This window comes from Clarias gariepinus, chromosome 13 (assembly GCF_024256425.1).
Source record: "Clarias gariepinus isolate MV-2021 ecotype Netherlands chromosome 13, CGAR_prim_01v2, whole genome shotgun sequence".
Lineage (NCBI taxonomy): Eukaryota > Metazoa > Chordata > Actinopteri > Siluriformes > Clariidae > Clarias > Clarias gariepinus.
Window position 1 is genome coordinate 12,372,701 of NC_071112.1, and position 22,500 is coordinate 12,395,200.

At 44.1% G+C, this 22,500-nt stretch overlaps 1 protein-coding gene across 10 annotated transcripts in view; it reads left to right on the forward strand.

Annotated features, from left to right (window-relative positions):
- The window catches only part of meis2a (Meis homeobox 2a), a 69,936-nt gene that overhangs the window by 44,269 nt on the left and 3,167 nt on the right, over positions 1-22,500 (forward strand). For 6 of the 10 annotated variants that reach the window (XM_053509439.1, XM_053509438.1, XM_053509440.1 and 3 more), the window contains 4 exons: positions 3,558-3,634; positions 19,391-19,449; positions 20,657-20,767; positions 21,090-21,187. In XM_053509439.1, coding sequence (XP_053365414.1) covers positions 3,558-3,634; positions 19,391-19,449; positions 20,657-20,767; positions 21,090-21,148 — 306 coding nt within the window. In that variant the 3' untranslated portion in view covers positions 21,149-21,187. The remainder of the gene's footprint in view (positions 1-3,557; positions 3,635-19,390; positions 19,450-20,656; positions 20,768-21,089; positions 21,188-22,500) is intronic. The other 4 variants (XM_053509446.1, XM_053509442.1, XM_053509445.1 and 1 more) reach the window with 2 other exon arrangements.

The window sequence follows — 22,500 nt, forward strand, 5'->3', positions numbered from 1 at the left end:
TTAACAGTTCTTTATGTAAATAAAAAATGTCACATCTAAGCGTCAGCTCATACAGCTCTGGGTCGCGCTTTCAGCTGAGACATAAATGCAAGAATCTACAGTTTTTATTCAAATCTAGCAATACCCTGATTCCAAAAAGAGAAGGATGCAATATTATGATGTAAATAAACAACATGATTAGTCATATTATTGTTTATGCGTAAGGAATGGTATTACTAATTAATTATTGTTAGTTAATTGATAAATAATTAATTGTAAGTATTGATAAAATTGGCCTATATGCATGTTATGCATACTCCATAACTATTATTATTATCATTATTATCATTATTATTATTGTTGTTGTGGTTAATTAATAAGCTTAAATAATATTTGCCTTATAACCCGGGTATGCTATTGCTGGTGACCGATAAAGCTTCATTTAATGGGGGAGGGGGAGGTGAGATATATAAATTGTGTATAGTCAAGGGAAGGCTATAGGGTCTTGTGTGTAAAAGTAAAAAAAAAAAAAAACATGTGATTTGCAGAGCTTCATTAGCATGAAGAAAACGACAGGATTCCTTTTCCTACTGACCTGCAGCCTGCTTCTCTACTGATGAAGTCATCCATCAGCAGCATGGTCAGCCCCCTGCTCTGGGAGTGGTGTGTGTGTGTGTCTTGGGGGGATTGCACTGTATTAGTGCGGGTACATGGATGTCGTCGGAGGTGATGTTGGGGGGCTGATGCTACAGCGGCCATTACGTTCAACCGCAGCACTCTGTAATTTAACCGATAGACTGCAAGCGCTCACACCCGCATGAACAAGAGCGTACGCGCACACACGCACGCACACACTATATGCACTCTGGGAAATAAAAACCCCAACATGTACTTGCAGTGGGCTGCATGATCCAATGGTGTATCCCATGAGGCACTTACAGAATGAGTGAGTGTGAATGAGGACGTGTGTGTATCTGAGAGTGAGAGAGAGAGAGAGACAGACAGAGTGTTGCTGGGGAAAGCAAAGCGCCAGTGCCATTAACAGGCCGCAGCATAATTAACAGAGTTGTTTCGATCGGAGGCGAGCGCTGGCCTCTGCAATAAAATAACCTGCTCATTTCTCTGCCTAATTATTTATAGACTGCACTTCTTCACATTTTGTGGTCAATCAGTTTCTCAGGATATTGGACTGGGAGTTTGTAATTCGCTCTATTGATTGGATTTGAAGCGAGCAAGGAGATTTTCAATCATTTCTCTGATCTTCTGTAGCAAGTTTGCATTTCAGCCATTAAGTAAGCATGTTCTTCAGGGGCACTGAGGGAGAAGGCCAAAAAAAAAAAAAAAGAGTTGTTGTTTTTTTAACCTCTTGTCTTTTTACAAACAATACATGTTAGCCCTTAACGCTTAACATATTTAGTGCTTGTGCAATTTGATGGGGTGTGTGTTCGAAGGGGGTGTGTGTTCAACCGGTTGTGACAAAGCAGGCGTGGAAATAAGAGTGAGACAGGTGAGGAGTAGGAGTTATTTGCAGAGTGGTGGAAGATGCAAGCCTGCATTCAGTGCAGCGTGCAGAACGAAGCCTATGAAGTCACGCTAAATGAAACGGGATTTTTTTAGTGTCATGTCTCTGTGGTCACAGAAAATCTCCTTACTCAGGGTTTTTTTCCCCATCCTCTTTTCTTTTTTTTTGTCCACTTGGGGTTTTAATATCTCCACTCTCCTTGATGAGACATCTTTCTTGTTTGTTCAAACCATTCATTTTGTTGCAGGCAGAGAAGCATGCATTTATCACCAGGCTGTGCTGTGCTCCAGCCTGCCACGGGCCGATTGATGACCCGTGCCGGGCCCAAGCGGCCCAGGAAGCCTTAATACAATGTAAATGACTGAGGACCACATCCAATCTGCTGTTGTCCTCTCTCTGTCTCACACACACACACACACACACACACTCTCTCTCTGTCTCCCTCACCCCGTGCAGTATCATTACTGCCTCTCCGCCGTATCATGGCTCAACCCAGTTAATACGAGGAGGCTAAAGCAGAGCGTCCAGACAGTCAGCTCTGGTTATGCATTGTTGATCACTGATGAAAGGGTAAAGGAAAACACACGCACACACACCACAAAACCTCTCATACACAATCACACATGTGTCTGTGCAGGAAGGAGGAAAAAAAAATTAAGCTCCTTTTGCCAAAGAGATGTCATCACCTAGCAATCACAAAATGCATTTTTATGCAAGCATTATCATATTTCTTTTTTACCAATTTTCGAATATTAAAAGCTAGCTTATACACAAGCAGAAAGCTTATTAAACATTCTTTTATAACCAGTTAAATCCGTTAAATTTCGAGTTGTTTTTTTTTTTCTCGTACTAATTATAAGCTTTCTGTATTAATCAATAATCAAATCAAATTACAGAGTATATCCGTTCTTTTTCATTCATGTATGCGGACAATATTCTACAGTAGTTCTCAAAGGTTTATAATAACATCAACAGCAAACAATATTGCACACACCCTCGTGTTACTAAATACAAAATGTTCCTCAGCTCATTGCAGCGAACGTGCGTACGTGAGCGCTGTGCTTGTGCAAGTGCTTGTGTTCTGGTGTTGAATATAAAAGTGAGGTATGATGTTTGTTCTGTTGTGAGCTTTGAGCCCTAATCTGGCTCTTAAAGACATCTGTCACTACAGATCTGGGTTGTTTTGTCATGCTTCACAGCACAGACAAGCGAGAGAAGGAAAAAAAAAAACAAAAAAAAAAATCCCGGCCTGTCATTTCTGTTGTCTTGTATTTGGCATATTGAAGCTGACACAAATTGTGTCATTGCATCCGTGGCTGGGGAATTACATTTTCAGGTAGAACTTGCAGCAACGGGAGATCTTTCAGAGAAACGTCTTGCTCTACTGATTTGGCCAGCCTTCAGGAGCGGTGGATGAAAAGACACCAGGGATGAGAGAAATTAGCCTCATATGTTTTCCCCGTCGTAGCAGTCTAGGAACGGAAGATTTATTCTGTCCTTATTCACTCAGGCCTGGGCTTCATTCAGCAGGGGAGTTCAGCGGAGTTCAGAGGAAGTGCCAAGTGGAATGATCAGCATGTTACAAACAATCTGTAGCTGTAAAAAGTGGAAGTGTGCGGTGTGTGGATTTGTGGTTATCTCCTGTGGGGGGGGTGGGGTGGGGTGTGTGTGTGTTTGTGGGGGGGTGGGGGTGTGTGTGGATGGAGTAGCATTGCTGCTACTGACAAACTTGTTTTACTGCCCCTAACAGGCATACGTGTGTGTGTGTGTGTGTGTGTGTGTGTGTGTGTGTGTACACATCAGCATAGCATTTGAGTAGGGTGGAGGTCATGACTAAACACGCACACTATTCTGTTAGTGTAACCAAAGTAAAGACTTTGTGTTACACAACTCACTTGGCATGAACACATGTTGAACACATTAACACTAAAAGTGATGTGGGTGACAACAATAAGGTACACATTCCTGTTTAAGCCATGAGTCTTTAAAAAAAGAAGAAAAAAAAACCTAAATCCTTTTTTTTTCTCTCTCTCCCTCTTTCTCACTTTTTCCCCAGCACCCGTACCCATCAGAAGAACAGAAAAAGCAGCTAGCTCAAGACACAGGCCTAACCATCTTACAAGTAAACAACTGGTAAGTCAAGTCTCAACGTCGCTTGCTATCTCTGTCACCAGCATAGCCCGGGCTTTCATTTTTAAAAGCCTTCACATGCACCTGCCTTCCAGCCAAATCTATTATAATGCTCATAAACTCTGAAAAGCATTTTATTTACACTCCTTCCCTTTTTTCCCCTCATCCTTTTCAACCTCCTGAGCCTCCGTGGCTAGCAAGCCACCAAGCTATCAGTCAGTACAGCATTTAGCACCGAGTCACCACTCTGTGTTTGATATATATTTATTCACTTTGATATGTTTAAGCCAGAAAAGCGAGATCCTACGCCTCCGCCTGTGCTCCCGACCGTGATCCTGCTTCCTCTATCGCTCGCGGTGCCGACAACGTCGCCTGTCCCCCACCACCACCACCCGCCACCCTAAAACCCTTTCCCATTTTACACATGCTATATGGTGGATTAAGGCTCCGGTGGCTTGGCCAGCACTGCCTTTGTACATGGCTTAGCACATAACTGGGGGTGGTGGATTAAATAAAATGATCACAGAAGCAAAGAAATGATACAGGAATTACTTATCAAAATGCTATGCCCGGTTTTATCTGCAGCTTCATTTTGTTCGCTACATTTTGTCGGTGATGTTCAGATTAATCGGACTGACAGCTCCTTTTCACGATTCCGGGAAAGGTATTTGCACGGATTTCGGGTTTTTACACAAACTTAATTACACGGAACCCCCATTTTATCATTCTAATTCCATGTACGGGGTTTTCTATTTACAAATGAGAAGTCCCTGCCTTTTACTTGCCGCATTTCTTAATATATTTATCAAAGCTGGTTCATTTACAGAGTGCTCTATCTGTTCTATACAGACAGGCTGACATTAACCAAGCTTTTAGGTTTATCTGCCTTGCAGGCTCACAAGCCACCCGAGGGTCAATTGATTTTTTTTTTTTTTTTTTGGTTCTGTGATTCATTTTTTTTTTTTAAACTTCATTTTTCCTGGATCACAATGAAGGACATGCCTGGAGAATTAGCCTGGTTTGTCTGCCTTATCTGGCAGCCAATTTTTTTTTTCCTGGGGGAAGTCAAGCTACTTAAATTGACCACAGGAACTGCCGTTATCTGCCTTTAATGCACCCTACAGTGTGGATAGCATTTCAATTACACTAGTAACTAAAGATTAGCCCCCGCTTGGCTGTTTCATGCCTCTTGCTGCCGTTTCAGTGCGCCATGCACCTTAGCTATAGGAGCAGAAAATTGAGTTGCCTTGCCTGTGTCATGGTGATTAATGCAGAAATAGGCTGCTAAACTCAGAGGGGCTGGAAATAGACAGACAGAAAAGAGAGACAGACAGACAGACGGACGGACAAAATGCAAGTAGGCCCTGAAATCTTCAAAACACAGCACGTTGGTACTGCTTAAGAAGAGGCTGTAGAAATCTGAAGGATGGAAGCATCCTCATTTCGGGAGGAGAGAGAGAGAGAGACCAACATGAAATACTCTGTTCCTTCCCCAGAACTCGTACCCATATGAAATAGATCTTCCAGGCTCACAGTGTACGCTAACAGCAACATGTTTCTGAGGCTGCGAAAGATGAGCCACAGACAGGATCCTTTTTTTTTCCACCAGTCAGGTAGAGACATTGAGTTAAACATGCCTTTGTTCAGACAACCCCCTCCTCCTCCTCCTTCACCCCAGTGTCTTCTTGTCCTGCTGGAGGTAGTGTAGAGTTTAGGATATGACAGACCTCTGCCATATGAAATTCCTGTTGATAGGCCAAAAAGCCTCTGAATTCCTGCTCTAAACAGGCATTGTGTATGGCCTTGCTTTGATATCGGGCACTGGCGTGGATCTAGCCGGCAGCACAAAGAGATAGCAGTAAAGAGAGAGAGAGAGAGAGACAGGGAGAGGGCAAGAAAGAAGGTGGGGAGGGGTTGGGGTTAGGGCAACGTCTTCAGTTTCCAGTTGTCCCTTAGGGGAGGATGTGCTGAATCACCGCTTTGTCCTAAGGCACAATTGGCCCTGGAGGATGGCACAAGGGTGCTCTGTGTGAACGTCAGTAGACGGCGCATATCTCTCTTTCTCTCTTTCTTTCTTTCCATCCCGCGTCTCGCTTTGCCAGCAAATCCTTCCTTCCTTACCTGTGCATGTACCTCCTCTCACCTATGCTGCCCTTATACCAATTCCAGCTGTGTGCTGATGTGTGTATCTGTTACGTAGACCTTATACTGTTCCTAATCATTTTACAACTTCTTATTGCTTCCAATGCCTAAACTCACCTGCATTAGAAAGCAAGAGCGATCACAAGAGTAATACTTATTGTAAGACACTCCCACGGCGCAGGTTAAAGTACAGTGTGCCTGCAGATGTTTGTGTGTAAAGGTGGGGCATTAATAGCTTCTCAAACAATAACTTGGTTTGATTGCTGAAATGACACAGCATCCTCAGAGATAAAGGCTGCACTGAGGTGGCTATTAGTCAGCCTTTAAACCACCTATTCTTATTTACATTTTGCGGGGTTTTAAAGTCAGGCAAGCATAACCAAAGTGTGGCTTGTTTGCATTTGCACATGATAGCACGCTGTTCTGTCCTGAGGTAAAGAGAAGCCAGGAAGCGAACAACTGCACGCGCGCGCGAGCGAGAGAGAGAGAGTAAAATGGGATGCTCCAGCTGCAGTTGTCATTCTCAAAGCCTGTGTGTTATTCTATCAGTCTGGGCTAAATGGGGCCTGACCGCATCCTTTCATGTCTCAGCATCAGGCTCAGCACGACATGCCTCTGCTTTACTCCCTAAACACACCGACCAAGCATTAGTTACCCCCTCCTTTTCCCCAGCATAGTCTGCCTGGCACACCGCTGTTCCACAGTCTGAAAGATGAGTCCGATGACAGACGAACACAGAGAGGGATACTAAAAAAAGGAAGGAAATCAGCCCTTGTTGGGTTGTCGCCTAGTGTGCAAGTGCTGGACCATTTCCCTGCCACCAGAGTCATCACTGCTGCCACGGCTGTGGATCACCAATAACAATAAAGAGGGCACTGTGCCACTTTCTATTTTTACTTACTCTTCCCTTTGTGCCTCGATTATTTCTGGAGGAACAAGCAGACATGGATATGGAAATAAGAGTGTGAAATAGATGAGCCTGCTAAGGCTGAAGAAGCCAGATTTGACCTCAACATGCTCAAATGCCTAGATACCACATCCGAACGCCGGTCTTAATGCAGTGTCTGAGCTGATTTTCATCTTGCAATGGCATGCACAAATTGAAACTGCCAACATTGCCAAGTTAGAGCTGAACTGCCCTCCAAGGCCTCTCTCACCCCTCAAGCCTGTGCCAGTCTGGACCAGCACAAGTGTTCCCTGCACTGTCAGCTTTGTTAATGGCTTGGTAACTCCTGTTCCCCTTAAACACTCGTGAGACATGCAGAAACAGAGCTGCTTTATAATATTTTTATGATTTTTTTATGACCAGCTTACTTGGCACTCCCAGCTGTTATGAAATGCAAAATAATAACTAACATTTTCCAAATCTAATGTAAAAAAATACAAATTGGCAGGCTTACATTGCTTTTTAACTCCTGATCAAGAGCATGGGATTTCTTTCCTTTTTTTTTTTCTTGAAAGCAAAGGCTTTTAAATTTTTGAGGCACACCGCTTTTCTTGCTTCTGGCTCTCTCTTTTGCACGCACATATGTAGTGTATATTAGAAATATACACATGCACTGTCTTGACTGGGCAGTTGACTAAAGTTGCTGGTTATCTGTTTAACATTGACCCACATGGAAATGTCAGGCCTTTTTTAGGATGCCACCTGGGAGTCCCAGCAGAAGCCATGATGCACCATGCTCTTTCTAAATATACAGCTGCAGAATGAAGTGGATGAGAAGAGATGAGTAGAGGCCTGGCTAGGGAGAGGCTGTGGCTGGCTGGCAGAGCAGCCACATCATCATCATCCCCCTCATTTAGGACCCGCTAATTGGCAGTTAATTAGCAGAATTGACTCTGTTGTCAGATCCCAAGTGCCTCACCACCCCACCACCACCACCACCACCATCACCCCACACACTCCCTTCTCTCTAAGATCATTTGATCTGGATATCCCCCATAGTGCCACAGTGATAATCCGATTTCATTGTGCAGTGAGTCTCCAGCACTTACGTATCTCACATTTTGGCACGAATACCAGCCCTATCCTGTCAACACAACATGTATGTATCAAATATACTCTGTCTCCATGTCTACATGTTTCCCACACTGTGGGAACACATTTATATGAGTGTAAATATATATATTAGCGTGCATGCAGCAGTGCCAATGATAGGTGCTGAGCAGTTGGGTGTCGTTAACAGGACAGGCCCACCTGTTAAAATGGGTGGGTGGTAGCTTGGCAAGGTCTTTATACAACTTCCTGCGAGTGCTGCCACTCAACTCTGACCACCAGCTTAGCGTTTGCTGGCTAATATTGCCACATCGTTCGCTTCTAATTTTAATTGTAATTGTATTTAACTACACAGTAAAAGGATAATCTTACTATTTGGAGAATCAATTTGGAACACTATAGTGAAGAGGATGTGTGTGAAGAAAGCTGTGGATGCGGGTAAAGAGCGCGGTATGTGTGTCACAGGATTTGGTTAGTTTCTGTTCCTCGATGGTTTGCTTTTAATAATGAGTCGGTTCATAACAAGAGTTGTGCACTTCAGAGGTGTGTGGGGGTGAACAGCCTTTTTTTTCTGTAATAGTAATTCCTGTTTGATGGGAGAAAGCACTGGAAAGGGCAGGAGGCCAGGAGGGAGAAAAGGAAAGAGAAGGAAAATACAAGGGCAAATAAGTGGGCTAATTTATTTGATTCGCAGGTATGTAGTGTAAAACAGAGAGAGAGAGAGAGAGTGTGTGTGTATGAGAGGGAGAGAGAGAGGGAGTCTAGGAGCAGAGGATTGCAGTTTTCATGAATAAGCAGCTTAATGCGCGTTGGCACCCTGAGTGAGCCTCGCCGAGTCTCCATGCGCCTCAGGCCATCTGTGAGCAGAATAGCAATTTTATTACGTTGTCATTAAACCAATTTCACAGCAGTATTGTTTGTTAATGAGCAGCCGCAAACGAGCGGAGATGTCACGTACTGGAATAGCAGCAAGATTTGTGGCCTCTCCTCTCTCCTTTCCTCTCTGTTCGTTTCTTTTTCCTTTATCTCTGCCGGTCTTGTTCTTACTTACATTCTCTCTCTCTCTCTCTCTGTCTCTCTCTCTCTCTTGCTTTCTGGATTAGACGGAGCAAAGGCCCATAAAAGGGAAAGTGCTTAAAGATAAAATGTAAAGTCTATACAGTCAAGGCTCTGTTTATGAGGTTCCATTTCACTTTAGTGCTCATTGGATGGAATGGTTTCTCCATGGTTCTCCTCACTGTACAGCTGTAAGGGATGCGATATTGGCCTTGATTTGTGCCGCTAACGTCAGCCCCACTTTGTTTCTCAGAGATAATAGATATCTGCTTGCTTCATTGAAAATAAGGGGCAGAACATTTTAAATGCTCTCCGAACAAGAGAGTAAAGTTTAAGCGTGTAACCATAGTTTGATTCACATTGTCGTTAGGTTAAACATGGAAGCACATTAATCAATGAACCTTCAGTTACACCACAAAAGGTCCTCATTGGCTATGCAAGCAGCCTGGTAGTGCTGGGATGTATGGGTCTTGTCACTGCGGAGCTTCCTGTCTGTGTACTCTGGCAGTGCTACTGAGGGGGAAAGTCGCACACAGATCAATTGGCTTTTTCCGCAGCTGACATTATTTATAGAGAGCCGTATATCAGTTCTTCCTCCCAGCCCAAGCATGGGGTAAATACAGCCCACATTCGAGAAATAAAGCCTACAGTGTAGGAAAGCAGTAAGAGAGAGAAAGAAAAAAAAAGAAGGGTGGGATTGAGGGAGAGTAGTGTTGTGTGGTGCATTCCTCCTGCTGACATTGCAACGGAATAAAAGGGCGTTAAAGAAAAAGAGAGTGACCGAGCAAGGGTATGGGCCTACGGACTGAAGTATGAGCAGTGAATTAAGGAGTTTATCAATATAAAATTGTGGCAGGAAGGTGAGTGTGGATTTGACAGGTGCATATGGCTCAGCCCGGGGGTGTGAAGGGAGTAAGAAGGGGTGTGGGTCATGGGAGGCAGTTCCTGACATGACTGAACCAAAATAAGCTCCTCCAGTCTGGCCATCCGGCATTCTCACCTTGTTCAGACACGCTTTTTCTCTCTCTGGATGCTTATTCCTTCCTTGCTTATTCACTCACTCAACCTCATAATCACATCTGCAAACAAGGCACTAATGTATTTCTAGAACCTGTTTGCTGCTTTCTTTAGAGCCGGAATTTTATTGCGAGTGCCCTGTGGTGTAGAGGTGCATGCCAATAACCCCATCATGGAAGACACAATAAATCAATAGTCTGTTTTTGTTTCTGTAAGCACCTCATGCCAAAGAGCAAGGCTGTTACGGATGAGGTACCATCACAGCGAGTGCCAGAACACTACATAGATGTCCCCAAGCCCTGGGAAACAATTCACACATTGGACCGCATCCCAAATTTGCATGGATACCAGCGCAGTAATTTGCGATTTTGCCGAGATGCTGAAAGAGAGAAAAAAATCAAACGAGCACCTTTGCTCTTTACTCAATGGAGTTATCAAAGCAGGCAGGCCGATATCGCGACCATTCAGCACACCAGCGCTTAGAAACACAATAGAGCGTCATCGCCCACCTCATTCCCCACACTTGGCCTTATGAATATTTATTAAGCCATCACAAAGGTGATGTTTCAATTTGAGCATGTACAGAACAACTGTCCTACATCAAAAAGCTGGTGCACGCAAAGGGTCAGAAATCTTTTCACTGGGCGAGAAACAGCAATTTGGAAGATCTGCACTGAGCACAAGGTGTTCCTGGCTTTCACTTTTTTGTTTATCGTCTAAATAGTCTCTTGTCGGCCGGCACGGCCTTATTAAAAGAGGAGAAAAGCTATCTCTCTTCCTATTTCTCATTCTCTGTGCTCCTTATGGCCTTGATATAAAGACTGGTTCAATGGTTTGCTGCAGGATTTTCATTAGTGAGAGTAGAACTGTGTTTCAGGAAAGGAATGGAAACTCTCGCTCACAGCACCACTTCTAGTCTCCACCTTACAATCTATCCTGTAGGTCCATAGGTCCTACCGCGGAAGAGCGAGATAGAAGCAGAAATAAGAATTATTTTTTGGAGGTCACCTAGCAGATTCATCCTACTACAACTGGCTTAATAACGATGCTTGAACGTAAGCTAATAAAAACAGAGCTGTTCTTGAGGAAGTGGTCTAGATGGACACATGCTATACTGAAGCGTCTCGATGATACGTTTGTGGTGTAAGGAGGACATACACTCCCCATATGTACAGCTTCAGGGCTGGACTAGTACTCGTGGGGGTCATGGGGTCAATCCTTCCAGCACAGTGGACTGTTTATGTTGGTGATGTGTTGTTTAGCTTGTCACCCCCAAACATGCCTGGAGGTTTAGCTTGTGTGCGTGTGTGTACTGAGCCGCGTGCCACATCAATTATTCAAAGGGAGGGTCCAGAAAAGCAAGATGTTTAACTGCTGGACGTTACTGTCTCTCATTTACAGGGCTGATGTAGAGCTCATAAACGTACCTAAAAATGCACAAACGCACACTGGCTATGTAGTATCCCAAGAGAGGAAGTAGTATTAGGAACCTCATATCCATTTGTTTTACTGTTTCTATGCCAAGGGTGGTAGCAACCATGCTTCATTCATACATCCATATTTTACTCTCTCTCTCTCTCCCTATCTGATGCTTAAGGTGGCTTTTTCTAATTGCTGAGATGTTGCATTTTCACTGCCCTACATTCACCACTCCCTCATAAGCCAAAGGGGAAAAGGAAAAATGGGGGCAGCCTTCTGCCAACTTTGTGTTCTCTCTGTCTCTTCGAAACCCTCATGTGCAATTCAGCGGTATTTGTGTTATGTAAGAAGAACATTTGAAGTCCCTCTATACAGGCCTCCCTCTCTCGTGGCAGCAGCCCATTATATTCCCCACTAGAAGCTCAGTGAAAAAGGCGTTTGATATGAGGCAAAGGAAATAGATTGGCCTTATTTCCTGTCTGACTGTAGCCGCGCAGGCACTCGTGTTGCCAAGATGATGCAGTCAATTGACGCTCAATTTTGTTTGAAATCTCATGCCTCCGTAGCGTCATTATCAGGTTCCCCTGGTAATCCACAAAGCCGTCTGTTTGGTTCCTGACAATACGAGGAGTCGTGGAGTCTGTTACTCGATTACCAAGGCTTGCAGGAACGGGAGGGAGAGCAGAAAGAGAGTAGGAGGAATGAAAGCAGCAAAGAGAAAAAAGGAGCCCATATTTCTGATAGCATAAAGAAAATGTGAGGTGAGGGTGCAGGGAAACAGAGATTATACCTGCCCTCCCTGCTGCGTTGCACAAAAGACTCAAACACGGCTCAGTTGTAAGAGAAAACAAGGGTGAGGGGTGATCAGGGACAGGCTCCAGGCCTTTCTACACTGAATAGAATGGGACCACCGACCCCAATGCATGACCTTCTCATTTCCAGGAGGTGGTGTAATGATAGAGACTTGCTACCTCTCCCTGCCTGTGGTCAATAAGAGGAAGATAATTGAGAGCATTACGCCTGAACTGAATGACTGGGCAGGACTGCGGGACCCTTGAAGCCCCCCTGCAGAAAGGTCCTGGGCAACACCTTCCCCTTAACATTTACCCTCAAACACTCATGTTTCGGTGTGTGTGTGTGTGTGTGTGTGTATGCTTTTGGCATGTGTTGGTCTGCTCATTGTTCTGTGTTATTCCCATATGAGATAACCTGAGCAAGAAAGGTGAGTTGAGATTCTTTGAGGAATGAGACTACCTTACAGCACTGGCCACCTCTGTCAGTCTCCATATGTGCGAAGCAGACACACAGCTATGTCGACACACACAGGATGTTTCGAAACTCACTTCAAAAGGTGAAAAAATACCCCAAAATATATATATCTATTTCTCTCTAGTACATGAAGTGTAGGGAAAAGAAAGAGAATGGATTATGTACCCCCATATACCCTCATCACAGGTTTTTTTTCCATGTGTAAAGGCATTGTGGTGATGGAGGGTGGTGTTGGGGAGGTAAGAGAATGTGGACGGACTCCTAATACTTCTTCTGGCAGTGATGATCAAAAATAATAGCACTGGTACAAAACATTCCAGAGCAAAGGTGTCTGCGTAGAGAAGAAAGGGGATTAACGAGGGGGAAAGATTAGGTGCTGCCTGAAAGTGAAAGCACCAGAGAGTGAGAGAGAAGAAAAAAAAGGTATATCCTTCTCTCTAAGGATCTGAAAACTGGTGGTGCTAGTGTTGGTTAGCTTCGCTCGGTTGCTACAAGAAGAAGGCCTCGTTCACACAGGTGTGTTGACGCCTGGGGCTGCCTTGGCCTCAGCCCATTCCATTCATAGACTGATTTGAACAATAACTACCGTATATCTTAAAGCAGGGAGTGGGGGAGCGTCAAAAGGAGATGCCTGTGAGCTGTGTTGGGGCCAAGAAAAACCTCGGCGCAGTTGTCAGAGCTTGTTGATATAGCAAGAAAAAGAAGAAGAGTTTTTTTTATATATTTTTTTCACGTTCAGCCCCTTCCTTTCTGCCCCTCACCCCCATCAACTCGTCTCCAACAGATTCGGCTGGTTTTGTGCCGCAGGACAGAATGGGGAGAGCAGAATTGGAAGAACAAAGTCGTGCTGTACGAACCAGCAGCTGCTGCTCACAGGATCAAAGGCGCGACAACCCGGGCTTCCTGGCCTACGCCACCACACAAGGTGTTTGACAGACAGTTAACAGCTGGGCCTGCTCCTTCAACACAGGGGTAGATTTGGACTGTCCAGCAAACTGGGGGGTGACATCCCTCAGTGGGGTGTTCCCTGCATGTGCATGAGTTTGTATCTAAGTGAGAACGTGCCACAGGTGCTGCAGCTCCACATTGCCTCCTAGTAACGTTTAGATCTGTGCCATTAAAGGAAGAGTTGTAGAGGCGCATCAGTTCTCTTTTCTACAGTTCTGCTCTGGGATGCCAAAGCTCATGGACGAGTGGAAAAGTTCCAGTGCTTTTTTTTTTTCTTTTTTTTTACATGGAGCTTGACTGCTCTGATAGACGCCAATCTGGAATCTCTGAAATGGATTCAGCCATCACAGCATGTCTGGAGACAGAGCCAGAATTATTGCTTTGCTCTGACTGCAGCATGATGCTTCAGAGAGAGAGAGAGAAACAGACAGAATGAGACAGAGAGAGTGCTGCAGTGCTATTGATTTATTTTAATTAGCAGCTCATTAAATCGTGTCAGTTTGCAAAACAAATATATAATTCTTTGTCTGATTTTCCACTTGGATCTTAATGACTCCTGCTGACGAGAAACTGGCGCAGGAAAATAGCTGGGAGAGACAGAGAGCGAGAGAACCAGTACAAATTCTCTTCATATGTGACAGAGAGGAATGCAGCAGGAGTTGGGGGGAGAGCTGAAGCCTGTGGAAAGAAAAGAAAACGGGGGAGAGAGAGAGAGAGAGAGGAATGGTAGGGCCAGGGGAGGAAATGAAGCAGTGAAATCTGCCAAGGTAAGAAAAGGTGAAGCACTTTTTCTTTCTAAGAGGAGCAGCAGAGAACTATGTAAACACCACAATGGTCTGAACACAGGCTCCCACAGCCTTCGTCCAAAAGAGACACGCTCACACACACTCACACACACACAGTCCTGCTCAGCTTGCTCTCCCATCTGTACTGAATCAAGCGACAGGCTGAGGTAATGCTTGCCGCGTTATGTCTCCCGACTCCTGTTTTAAGTTAAAGAAGAGAGAAATCTCATGGGCCGGAGGCAGACTCTGCACACTCCTCCCCTCTTTGCCAGCGTCACTCACTTTCTTTTTTTCCCCTCCACCCCTCGTCTATACTGGCTTTGAATAGATCCTCTCAGATAGTTTATGATAAATCCACAGATAGGCACAAGCTGGCAACCAGCTTAAATAGTTACTTTGTCCGTCCAGCAGGCCGATCTGAAATCTGTATTTACCCCGTAGGAGATTAGAAGCTGCCGGTGGCCTGCAGACACACGCCTGACCCTGTTAGTGGGTGATAATTGGGACATGTTTGCTTTTATTAAACCCACGCTTCCCAGGTTTAATCTGTGTACACTTCCCAGGTCAAAGTTGAAACCGAAGCGATTTTCCCCCTCTAGTCATTAAAAAAAATCTTCCTCAAGAGTGTCTTATTTAATTTCGTTTTGAGATTTCCTGTTAGAAGTGAGATTTAATTGATAGCAGACAGCAGTGCTGTCAAAACATAATCAGTAAGTTTAGTCTGACAAAGCTAAATATGGTTGAAGGAAAGAGGAAGATTTTTTTTTTTCTAGCGTACTGACATACTATATCCCTTCTTAGCTGTTTGGCTGAAGTAATCTTTGCATTATGTCACTCCTTTTACACATTCATGCTTGGTTCCAAAAGCTCCTCAGGGTAAGCGCTGCCCAGATTAACCCTCTGATATGCAGTCTTGCATCAAGTATCTCCAGATACCTCCAAGCACTGTGGTCCTTTCTGGGTGTTTAGTTCAGTCATTGCAAACTTGTCAAACAAGTGACCCTGGCGCTGATTAGCTAGGCTTCCAAGATTGCCCACTTTGATTGGTTGGGGCAGATGTCTCTCGGCTAGGCTTCAGGGCAAGGCGGTTTGGCGTGAAGTTTTCCTAGAGAAGGAATGCTCACAGCAAGAGCTAGTTACCAGGCGTGGCCTCAGTACACTATAGATCCTGTCTCTCAGGCTACATTTACATTATCAGCCTAATGTGACTCAACTGCAATATTATTATTTTTTTTTTACCTTAATCCGTTTTTCGAAGGCAAACTAAATCTGAATCACTTTTGTATGTGGTCATAGATCGGATACGTTTTCGATATGTAGTTTTGCGACTTAAATTCTTGCAACTTTTTTGCCTCTGCGCATGCATATGGCGCTCGCTGATGTCATCAGTCAGCACAAGCAGCTCAGGGATTTCATAGCAATACTAGCAATAGGTGATGAATAGCTAAAGTGAGGCGTCTGGTTTTCACTTTAGCTATTCATGAATTGCAAGCATTTTGTTTTTTGTTAAAATTGCATCCATTGTTCGAAATAAATGAGTGGGTGCATGAACTCATGGCGTGTTTTAGCAATGACATATCAATGTGCACGTGTTAGATAAAAGTCACTTAACTATAAATGCGAAGCTTCAAGACATCCGATCTGACCAAAAAAACTGAATCGAGAACCAGAAAACGGAATTAAATACATATCCCGACTTTCTCTATCTTCCTGATAGGAGTAATCTATTCACCGATTTCAGTGATTCAGCAGGGCCACCACTGCTGCCTCCAGAAACTCATCTGTAGGATTACTGCATTACTCCATGTCATGTGACATAGCAAGGCAAAAATGTAGTCGAGAGCGCAGGAGCCTGTTTAACACGCTTGCCGGCACGGCTGTACTGTAGAAGCTCCCCTTGGGCCGTTTGAGTTGAGATTTCTGGTTGGGCAGAGATTGTTGATGCAGCTCCACGGTAGAGTGATGTCAAGTGGACTCCTGCAGCTTTGTCTCCATTATTCCTATTTGCACTGGCCGTGGGTTTTTGTATGCCGCTGCTCTAAATCTTAGTGAAAGTGATCCACTGACAGAGCATCTCATAAAGGCAGGGAAGATCGACGCGGTTTCTCTGTGGGAAGAAGAAATTGAGTTGTTTTCCCCAAAACACACTGGTTAGCTACAACTGTATTTTTTTTTTGGTTTGTTTTATCATTTTACTCTGGCAGGATTTACAATTTTCTTCTACTTTCCTGCGTTTTCGAAAATACTCGTTGTTTTGTTTCCTCGATTGATTTGTAAAAGCTGCCAGCCTACCCATTAAACAGCCAGAGTGCCAGGTTTTTTTTTTTTATCTTCTGCAGTAATGTACACATTCTGTCGAGTATCCAGAGAAATGACCTTTCAGTGACCCCTTCACCTAGCCTTTAATTATTTGTTTGAAGACAGCATGGAGTTCCCATGCTGGGTTTAGGGGACAGGGGGAGGGGTGATAATACAAGTCAGTATGCTCACAGGGGAATGTTCAGCAGTGTATGTGTGTGTATATATATATATATATGTGTGTGAGAGAGAGAGGGGCGTGCGACTCGTATATAATGTTATGCAGGCTCAGGCTATAATAAGTACTCTACCAGATGTAAATAATAAAAATGGTTGTAAGAGTTTGGAAGTACCCTGTCCTCGTGGCCGGACTTGGTACACATTTGGGACTCACACAGGGAGGTAGCGGTTGCGGTTATGTCCCCCTGGTCTGTGTGTGTGTGTGTGTCTTGAGAGTCTTGAGTGTGTTTCGGCAGGCCCCTGCTCCAGTGTGCCAGCTCAAGCTGCTTTTCTCTGGAGGCTTGGCATGGGTGTTGTTCTAAGCACACCCCATTAGCAGCTCATGGGAGGAGGGAAAACAGTGTTATCAAGCCCAGCTCTGATAATCTCAATTGGCTTTACTCAAACTGATAAAAGGCGCTTTGGGGGCAGAAGAGGGCCCTGGTCAGCCCCCGCTGTGTTACTGTGGCAACAGTTTGGAGAAGGAAAACAGGCGCTGCGGTGTTTGTGTGTGTGTGTGTTGTATTGTGCAAAGATGTGTCCAGTGGGGATGGCACGGACATGAAGAGGTCAATCCCGGTGGCAGCTGTTTAAGAAATACATAAATAACTTTGAAAAAAAAACTGTGTGTTTTATGCGGAGCGTGTTTGCTCAAGGACAATTTTATCTAGCTCTCTTTGCCAAAAGGCAGATAATACAATATAATAATATCATAATATAATAATACCCTGCATTACATACTGAATCTGGCTTTATTAAATAAAACGGCATGCTTTCTAGATAAAACCCTGCTAACTGGTGTGTGTAATTATTTCTCTTCCTGGCTGAATATAGTCTAATAGAAAGTGGGCATATTCCTCACCTGTGAGAAACATTCCTAACATTACGTGTTTATGGTCCAGTTCTGGGAGCATGGCAGAGGGGGAGGGTGCACATGGTTCTGATTTGAGCTTTCAAGAGCTTTAAGGCAGCAAGTTAAAGCTATGTAGAGCTTGGCAGCCTTCGTTTTTGCTGTCTGTCCAGAAAATCCTGACAGGGGGGATTTTTTTTTTTTTTTTTTTACCCTGTGTTTACATGCCAGAGATTAAATCTCAACCTCACTACAGGGATAGTGGCATTTTCTGACAACAAAGACAGCCCTTAGAGAGGACATGATGCATGCAAGTTTGATTTCAGTTATCACTGGGGATCATTAAGAAGTCTGTGGTTTAAAATAGATAGAATAAAAATAGAATACCTAATATTAGACACTGACACTGTATAGATAGATAGACAGATAGATAGATAGATAGATAGATAGATAGATAGATAGATAGAAATGATTTGCTCCAATTGCTCTGCCTTAGTACAATGCCCTTTTTTAATACCACCTGATTCTTTCTTTAATTGCCAAAGCCGCTCATCTCTTGAAGTCAGGAAGAAACATTCATTCGGAGCAAATGAGCCGGACTTCTCTTTTCCCAGCTGTGTATTTTGTAAATTTAAGCCTGTCACTTTGAAAGCCCAGATTACAGGCGTTTAAGTTAATAGGAGAAGGTAAGGGCAGGTATCAGGGGTTCATGAGGGATTAGGGGCCCAAATTGATTCCAGTTCTCCTTTGCATCTAATGACCAGCCCTGTAGCATTGCTCTGGGTGCGCTAGGCTACGTCTCCCACCGTTGTTCATTGAGGACAGCCTGGCCCTGATTGTAACCCCTCTCTCTAATATCGAACACATGTTGGTACCTGTAGCCCTAACATCTCGGTGCAATCTGAGTGTGTTAAAAGAGCGCCTTTTCATTCAGCACAGAGTGGCATGTCTTTGACTTGATACGGCCTTGGGCGTCCCATTCTGCCTGAAAGAAAGGGCTTCCCTGGCTGGCACTAACCTTGTGGTGACCCTGCAGGCTTTACAGTGCAAAGCGTCAGAAGAGAGAAGGGCCAGGGTGGCTTTGTGGAACTGCACTTATTTGCCGCTGCGGTGGTGATAAAACTTCAGACAGCCTAATTGATGGGCTTGCTGACATAACAATACCTCGTGAAAGCACAGAGGGGCAGTGCCTGGTCCTCGTTTAAAGACATCTGGGAGGGGAGCAAAAGCCCCCTACAATGCAGCCAGAGAGGGGGGTACGGAGAAGGCCAGTGAAAGACTGAAAGGAACCATTTGTGTCTTGGCCCTCACAAACTTTTAACTTATTCTGAATTTCTAATGAGCGATAACCCACTAAGAGTAACGTTTATGTGCAGGAGAGGACCGGTGTGAAGGTGCAGCACGAAGAGCCCCAGAGTGTCAGATGCACAGTGGCCTCACCACAACTACATGCAATGCTTGTGGAATGTCTTTTGAGTAGCCATAGTTACCAAAAGTAATCAAAAGCTTTATTAAGCTGAAGGAATACATCATAAGGGACATTAAAAGGATACCACTTTGGGCTCCCAAGCCTGAGCACAATCGCTCCTTTGTTTGTTGTTTCTCGGTTTTGATTGCTTTTCGAGGAGCTAGCCACTAATGCAGCCATAAAGTCATGCAAATGGCTTTGTCTTGATTGTGCTCTGTAATGAATATTTGTCTCCTTTAATGGTAGGTGATTTAAAGTCTCTGTTCTTTCCCTCTGTCTTGTCTTTTCCCAGGTTCATTAATGCCAGAAGAAGAATAGTACAGCCCATGATTGACCAGTCAAATCGAGCAGGTAAAGCCATCGCTCTCTGTTTCTCTGCTCCCTTTTCCAATCTGGTCTTTGGCAGATAAACATTCTCACACACACACACACACACACACACACCCGCACTCACACACCCACACAGCCTGCCATTATGGGACGAACTGCAGCTCTTTTCCCATCCTCTGCTTTCCTGCGTCCTCAGTGGGACATGTGCCAATATGACCAAGCATGTTAGCTGATGGCTCTAATTAGATGTTCCCAATCTAGCTTGTTAGAGGTACATTAGCACACATTCTCTGTGAAATGCTAATTGGCCACAAGAGTACTTTAGAGGAATGTGTAGAGCGTTTAACTGTCTCCGTAATATGCTTCATAATATGCTTCTTGTAATTCTTAGTAATTAATTCGTTTTGAAAATATGAAGCAGGAATCCAGAGGGTTTTGTGGTTATTGATTTAGTTCTGATTTCTGCCTCTGGCATACAGGTATAAACAGAGCTGCTATTTTTGTTAAAGGATTAAAGCGATTACGCATTGTATGTTGATTAGACGTTGATTTGCCAGATCTTTTAGATCTTTTAGAAGCCCAGATGATTAAAAAGCACAAGGTGGTAAAACTCCAAAAATGGTATTTATAACTCACAAAATGATCAGTTTAGTCGCAATGACATTTAGGGGTTTTATAGACATAACATTTGGAAGAATTCCCTGAAATTGCGAAGGAAATTGTGTAAACGATGTGAAACTTTTACTGAATTAGGGTGTTTTGAAATTGCTCCTCCTGGCACGGGGGTTGGGATATGTTTTGAATATCTGGATGCATGATGTTGCAATCAGCAAACTTTCCAAATACAGCATGACTAACCGCTTCTCGTAATGTTCTGGAGATAACAGACGAATGCTCATAATAACGTAATAGCGTGATATTTTCGTAATATCACAGGAATTGTTATACATACGTGGGCTAGTTGATCCTGTCTTATTCTTTTCTGTTGTAAAGCATTCAGATGCTTTCTGCTTTCACTTTCCTGGAGAGTTTGTTTAGTTTGTCCTTTTCTTGCGAACATGTGCAAGTGTGTACTGGATTGGCTCTGCAAGATCTCTTTGTAGGTCTTTGACTCATCAATGTATCACAATGTCTTATAGTGTGTTTGGGTTAGAGCTGGGATATTTGCTCATTGTCTGGTATGTCTTCTCTTCTTCTCCCCTCCTGTCCACGTTTTGACTACAATCAGGTTTTCTTCTTGATCCTTCAGTGAGCCAGGGAGCAGCGTACAGTCCAGAGGGTCAACCCATGGGCAGCTTTGTGCTGGATGGCCAGCAACACATGGGAATCCGGCCAGCAGGTAAGCTCATATCTTGCCTCTTCAATGCCCGGGTACTAACCACTGTCTTGACCTGATCAGTACTAACTCCTGGTTTAGATCTGGTTTAGCTCTTGGTCTGCTCTGCTTCTCCAAGCATGCCATTTCAGACTCTCTGTGCCTGCCGCCTGTTTATTCTCATTCATTATTGATCTCAGGCACAAATTTCAGTCAACAGGTGCCTCTCTTGGGTGGTATATCTTTCGCTATCTTTCTGTCACTGTACCTGTCTCTTTCTAGTGGTGGGTTCTGTTCTGACTATCTGTGACTCATATCCCTCTCTGGTGTTTCTCTCCTCTTCCAGGGCCTATGAGCGGAATGGGGATGAATATGGGCATGGATGGGCAATGGCACTACATGTAACCCCCACCTTGTAAAACAAAACTCAATGAAAAGGGGGAAGTAAGTACACCGGTGCTTTTTCTCAGCTTTTTCCTTCCACATTCTTTTTTTCACTCTTTGGATCTCCGTGATACTGACCCTAAATAACGGCAAACACATTCCACGCATAACCTTCAAACCCCTGGTGCATACTGTGTTGGATGAGCCTGCTATGGGTTTAATAGGAGAGAAGGAAGTATTGCAGTGCCCACCCTGGAGGAGCGGACTTTTGGCGCCAGACGCCAGGCGAAGAAAAAGCAAAGGAGAAAAGCACTGGCCACAAATTTATTTAAGAGTGGCATTGCTCTCCCCATCTCCAGCAGCCAATGCAAATGTTGGACATTTAGGGAAAAAATAACATCTCTAGGGGCAGGGGCTGACGGGGAGAAATTAAGCAGGCTCCAGTGAAGCGATAAAGAAGGAGAAGTGAAACTGTCCTCAGAGTGACATAAATCTGTCTGGGGAAGGATTGATGCCCAAATTATCTTATATGCAAAGCCGGGAATGCAGCAGTACATTATGGTCCCTGGGCGAGATATACGGGCCGAGGGTGACACGACCGATCTTTCACTAGGAGGAACCCGTGTGTTTTGATTATTTTTTTTACAGGAGAGAAGGGAGGGGGGGCGCTGAATCCCAAACATAAGACCCAGAGACAGGAGAGATGCCGAGATAAATTCAAAGGGGCTCAGACGTTAAAAAATGCCTGCCTATAAAATGGGGGATTTCTCTTCTCTCGCCCTCTCGCTTTTTCTTTCTCTCCAAGGCTAAATGGCTGTTGCCTGATTAAGACACCCATTATACCTCCCGCCAGCACCGTGGCACTGACATTTGAGAAATCAAGACATATCACATCCCAAAGGCGCCAGGGCAGAGGAAATTTTATTTAACACCTAAACTCCTCTGCTCAATGAGGCACAATATAATAACACTTACCTTGATTAAAAGAACCCTTTATATGTAAATAGGCAGTGGATTTTCCAAAGGGTCACCATGACGATTCTTCTGACAGCCTATTTCAAACACCCCCCCCCCAAAGCAACCAAACGACATCACCACCACCACACTGCTAATGGAGTCAAAAATGCAGAGAGCAATGTTCCCTAAAACAGCCAGAGAGAGACAACATTTGCTCAGCTTGGATAATTCTTAATATAGGCTATATACTTTCTAGACTATTTAATTACACAACATATTTTATGCTTCATGACCAATTACATTAATAGCTTAATACAGAGGAATATTACCCTCTCTTGATTTGATTACGCAGCCACACAATATGGTATATTTGGTAGTTAATTATCATCAGCCATTGAGCAGACTGCTCTGCTGGA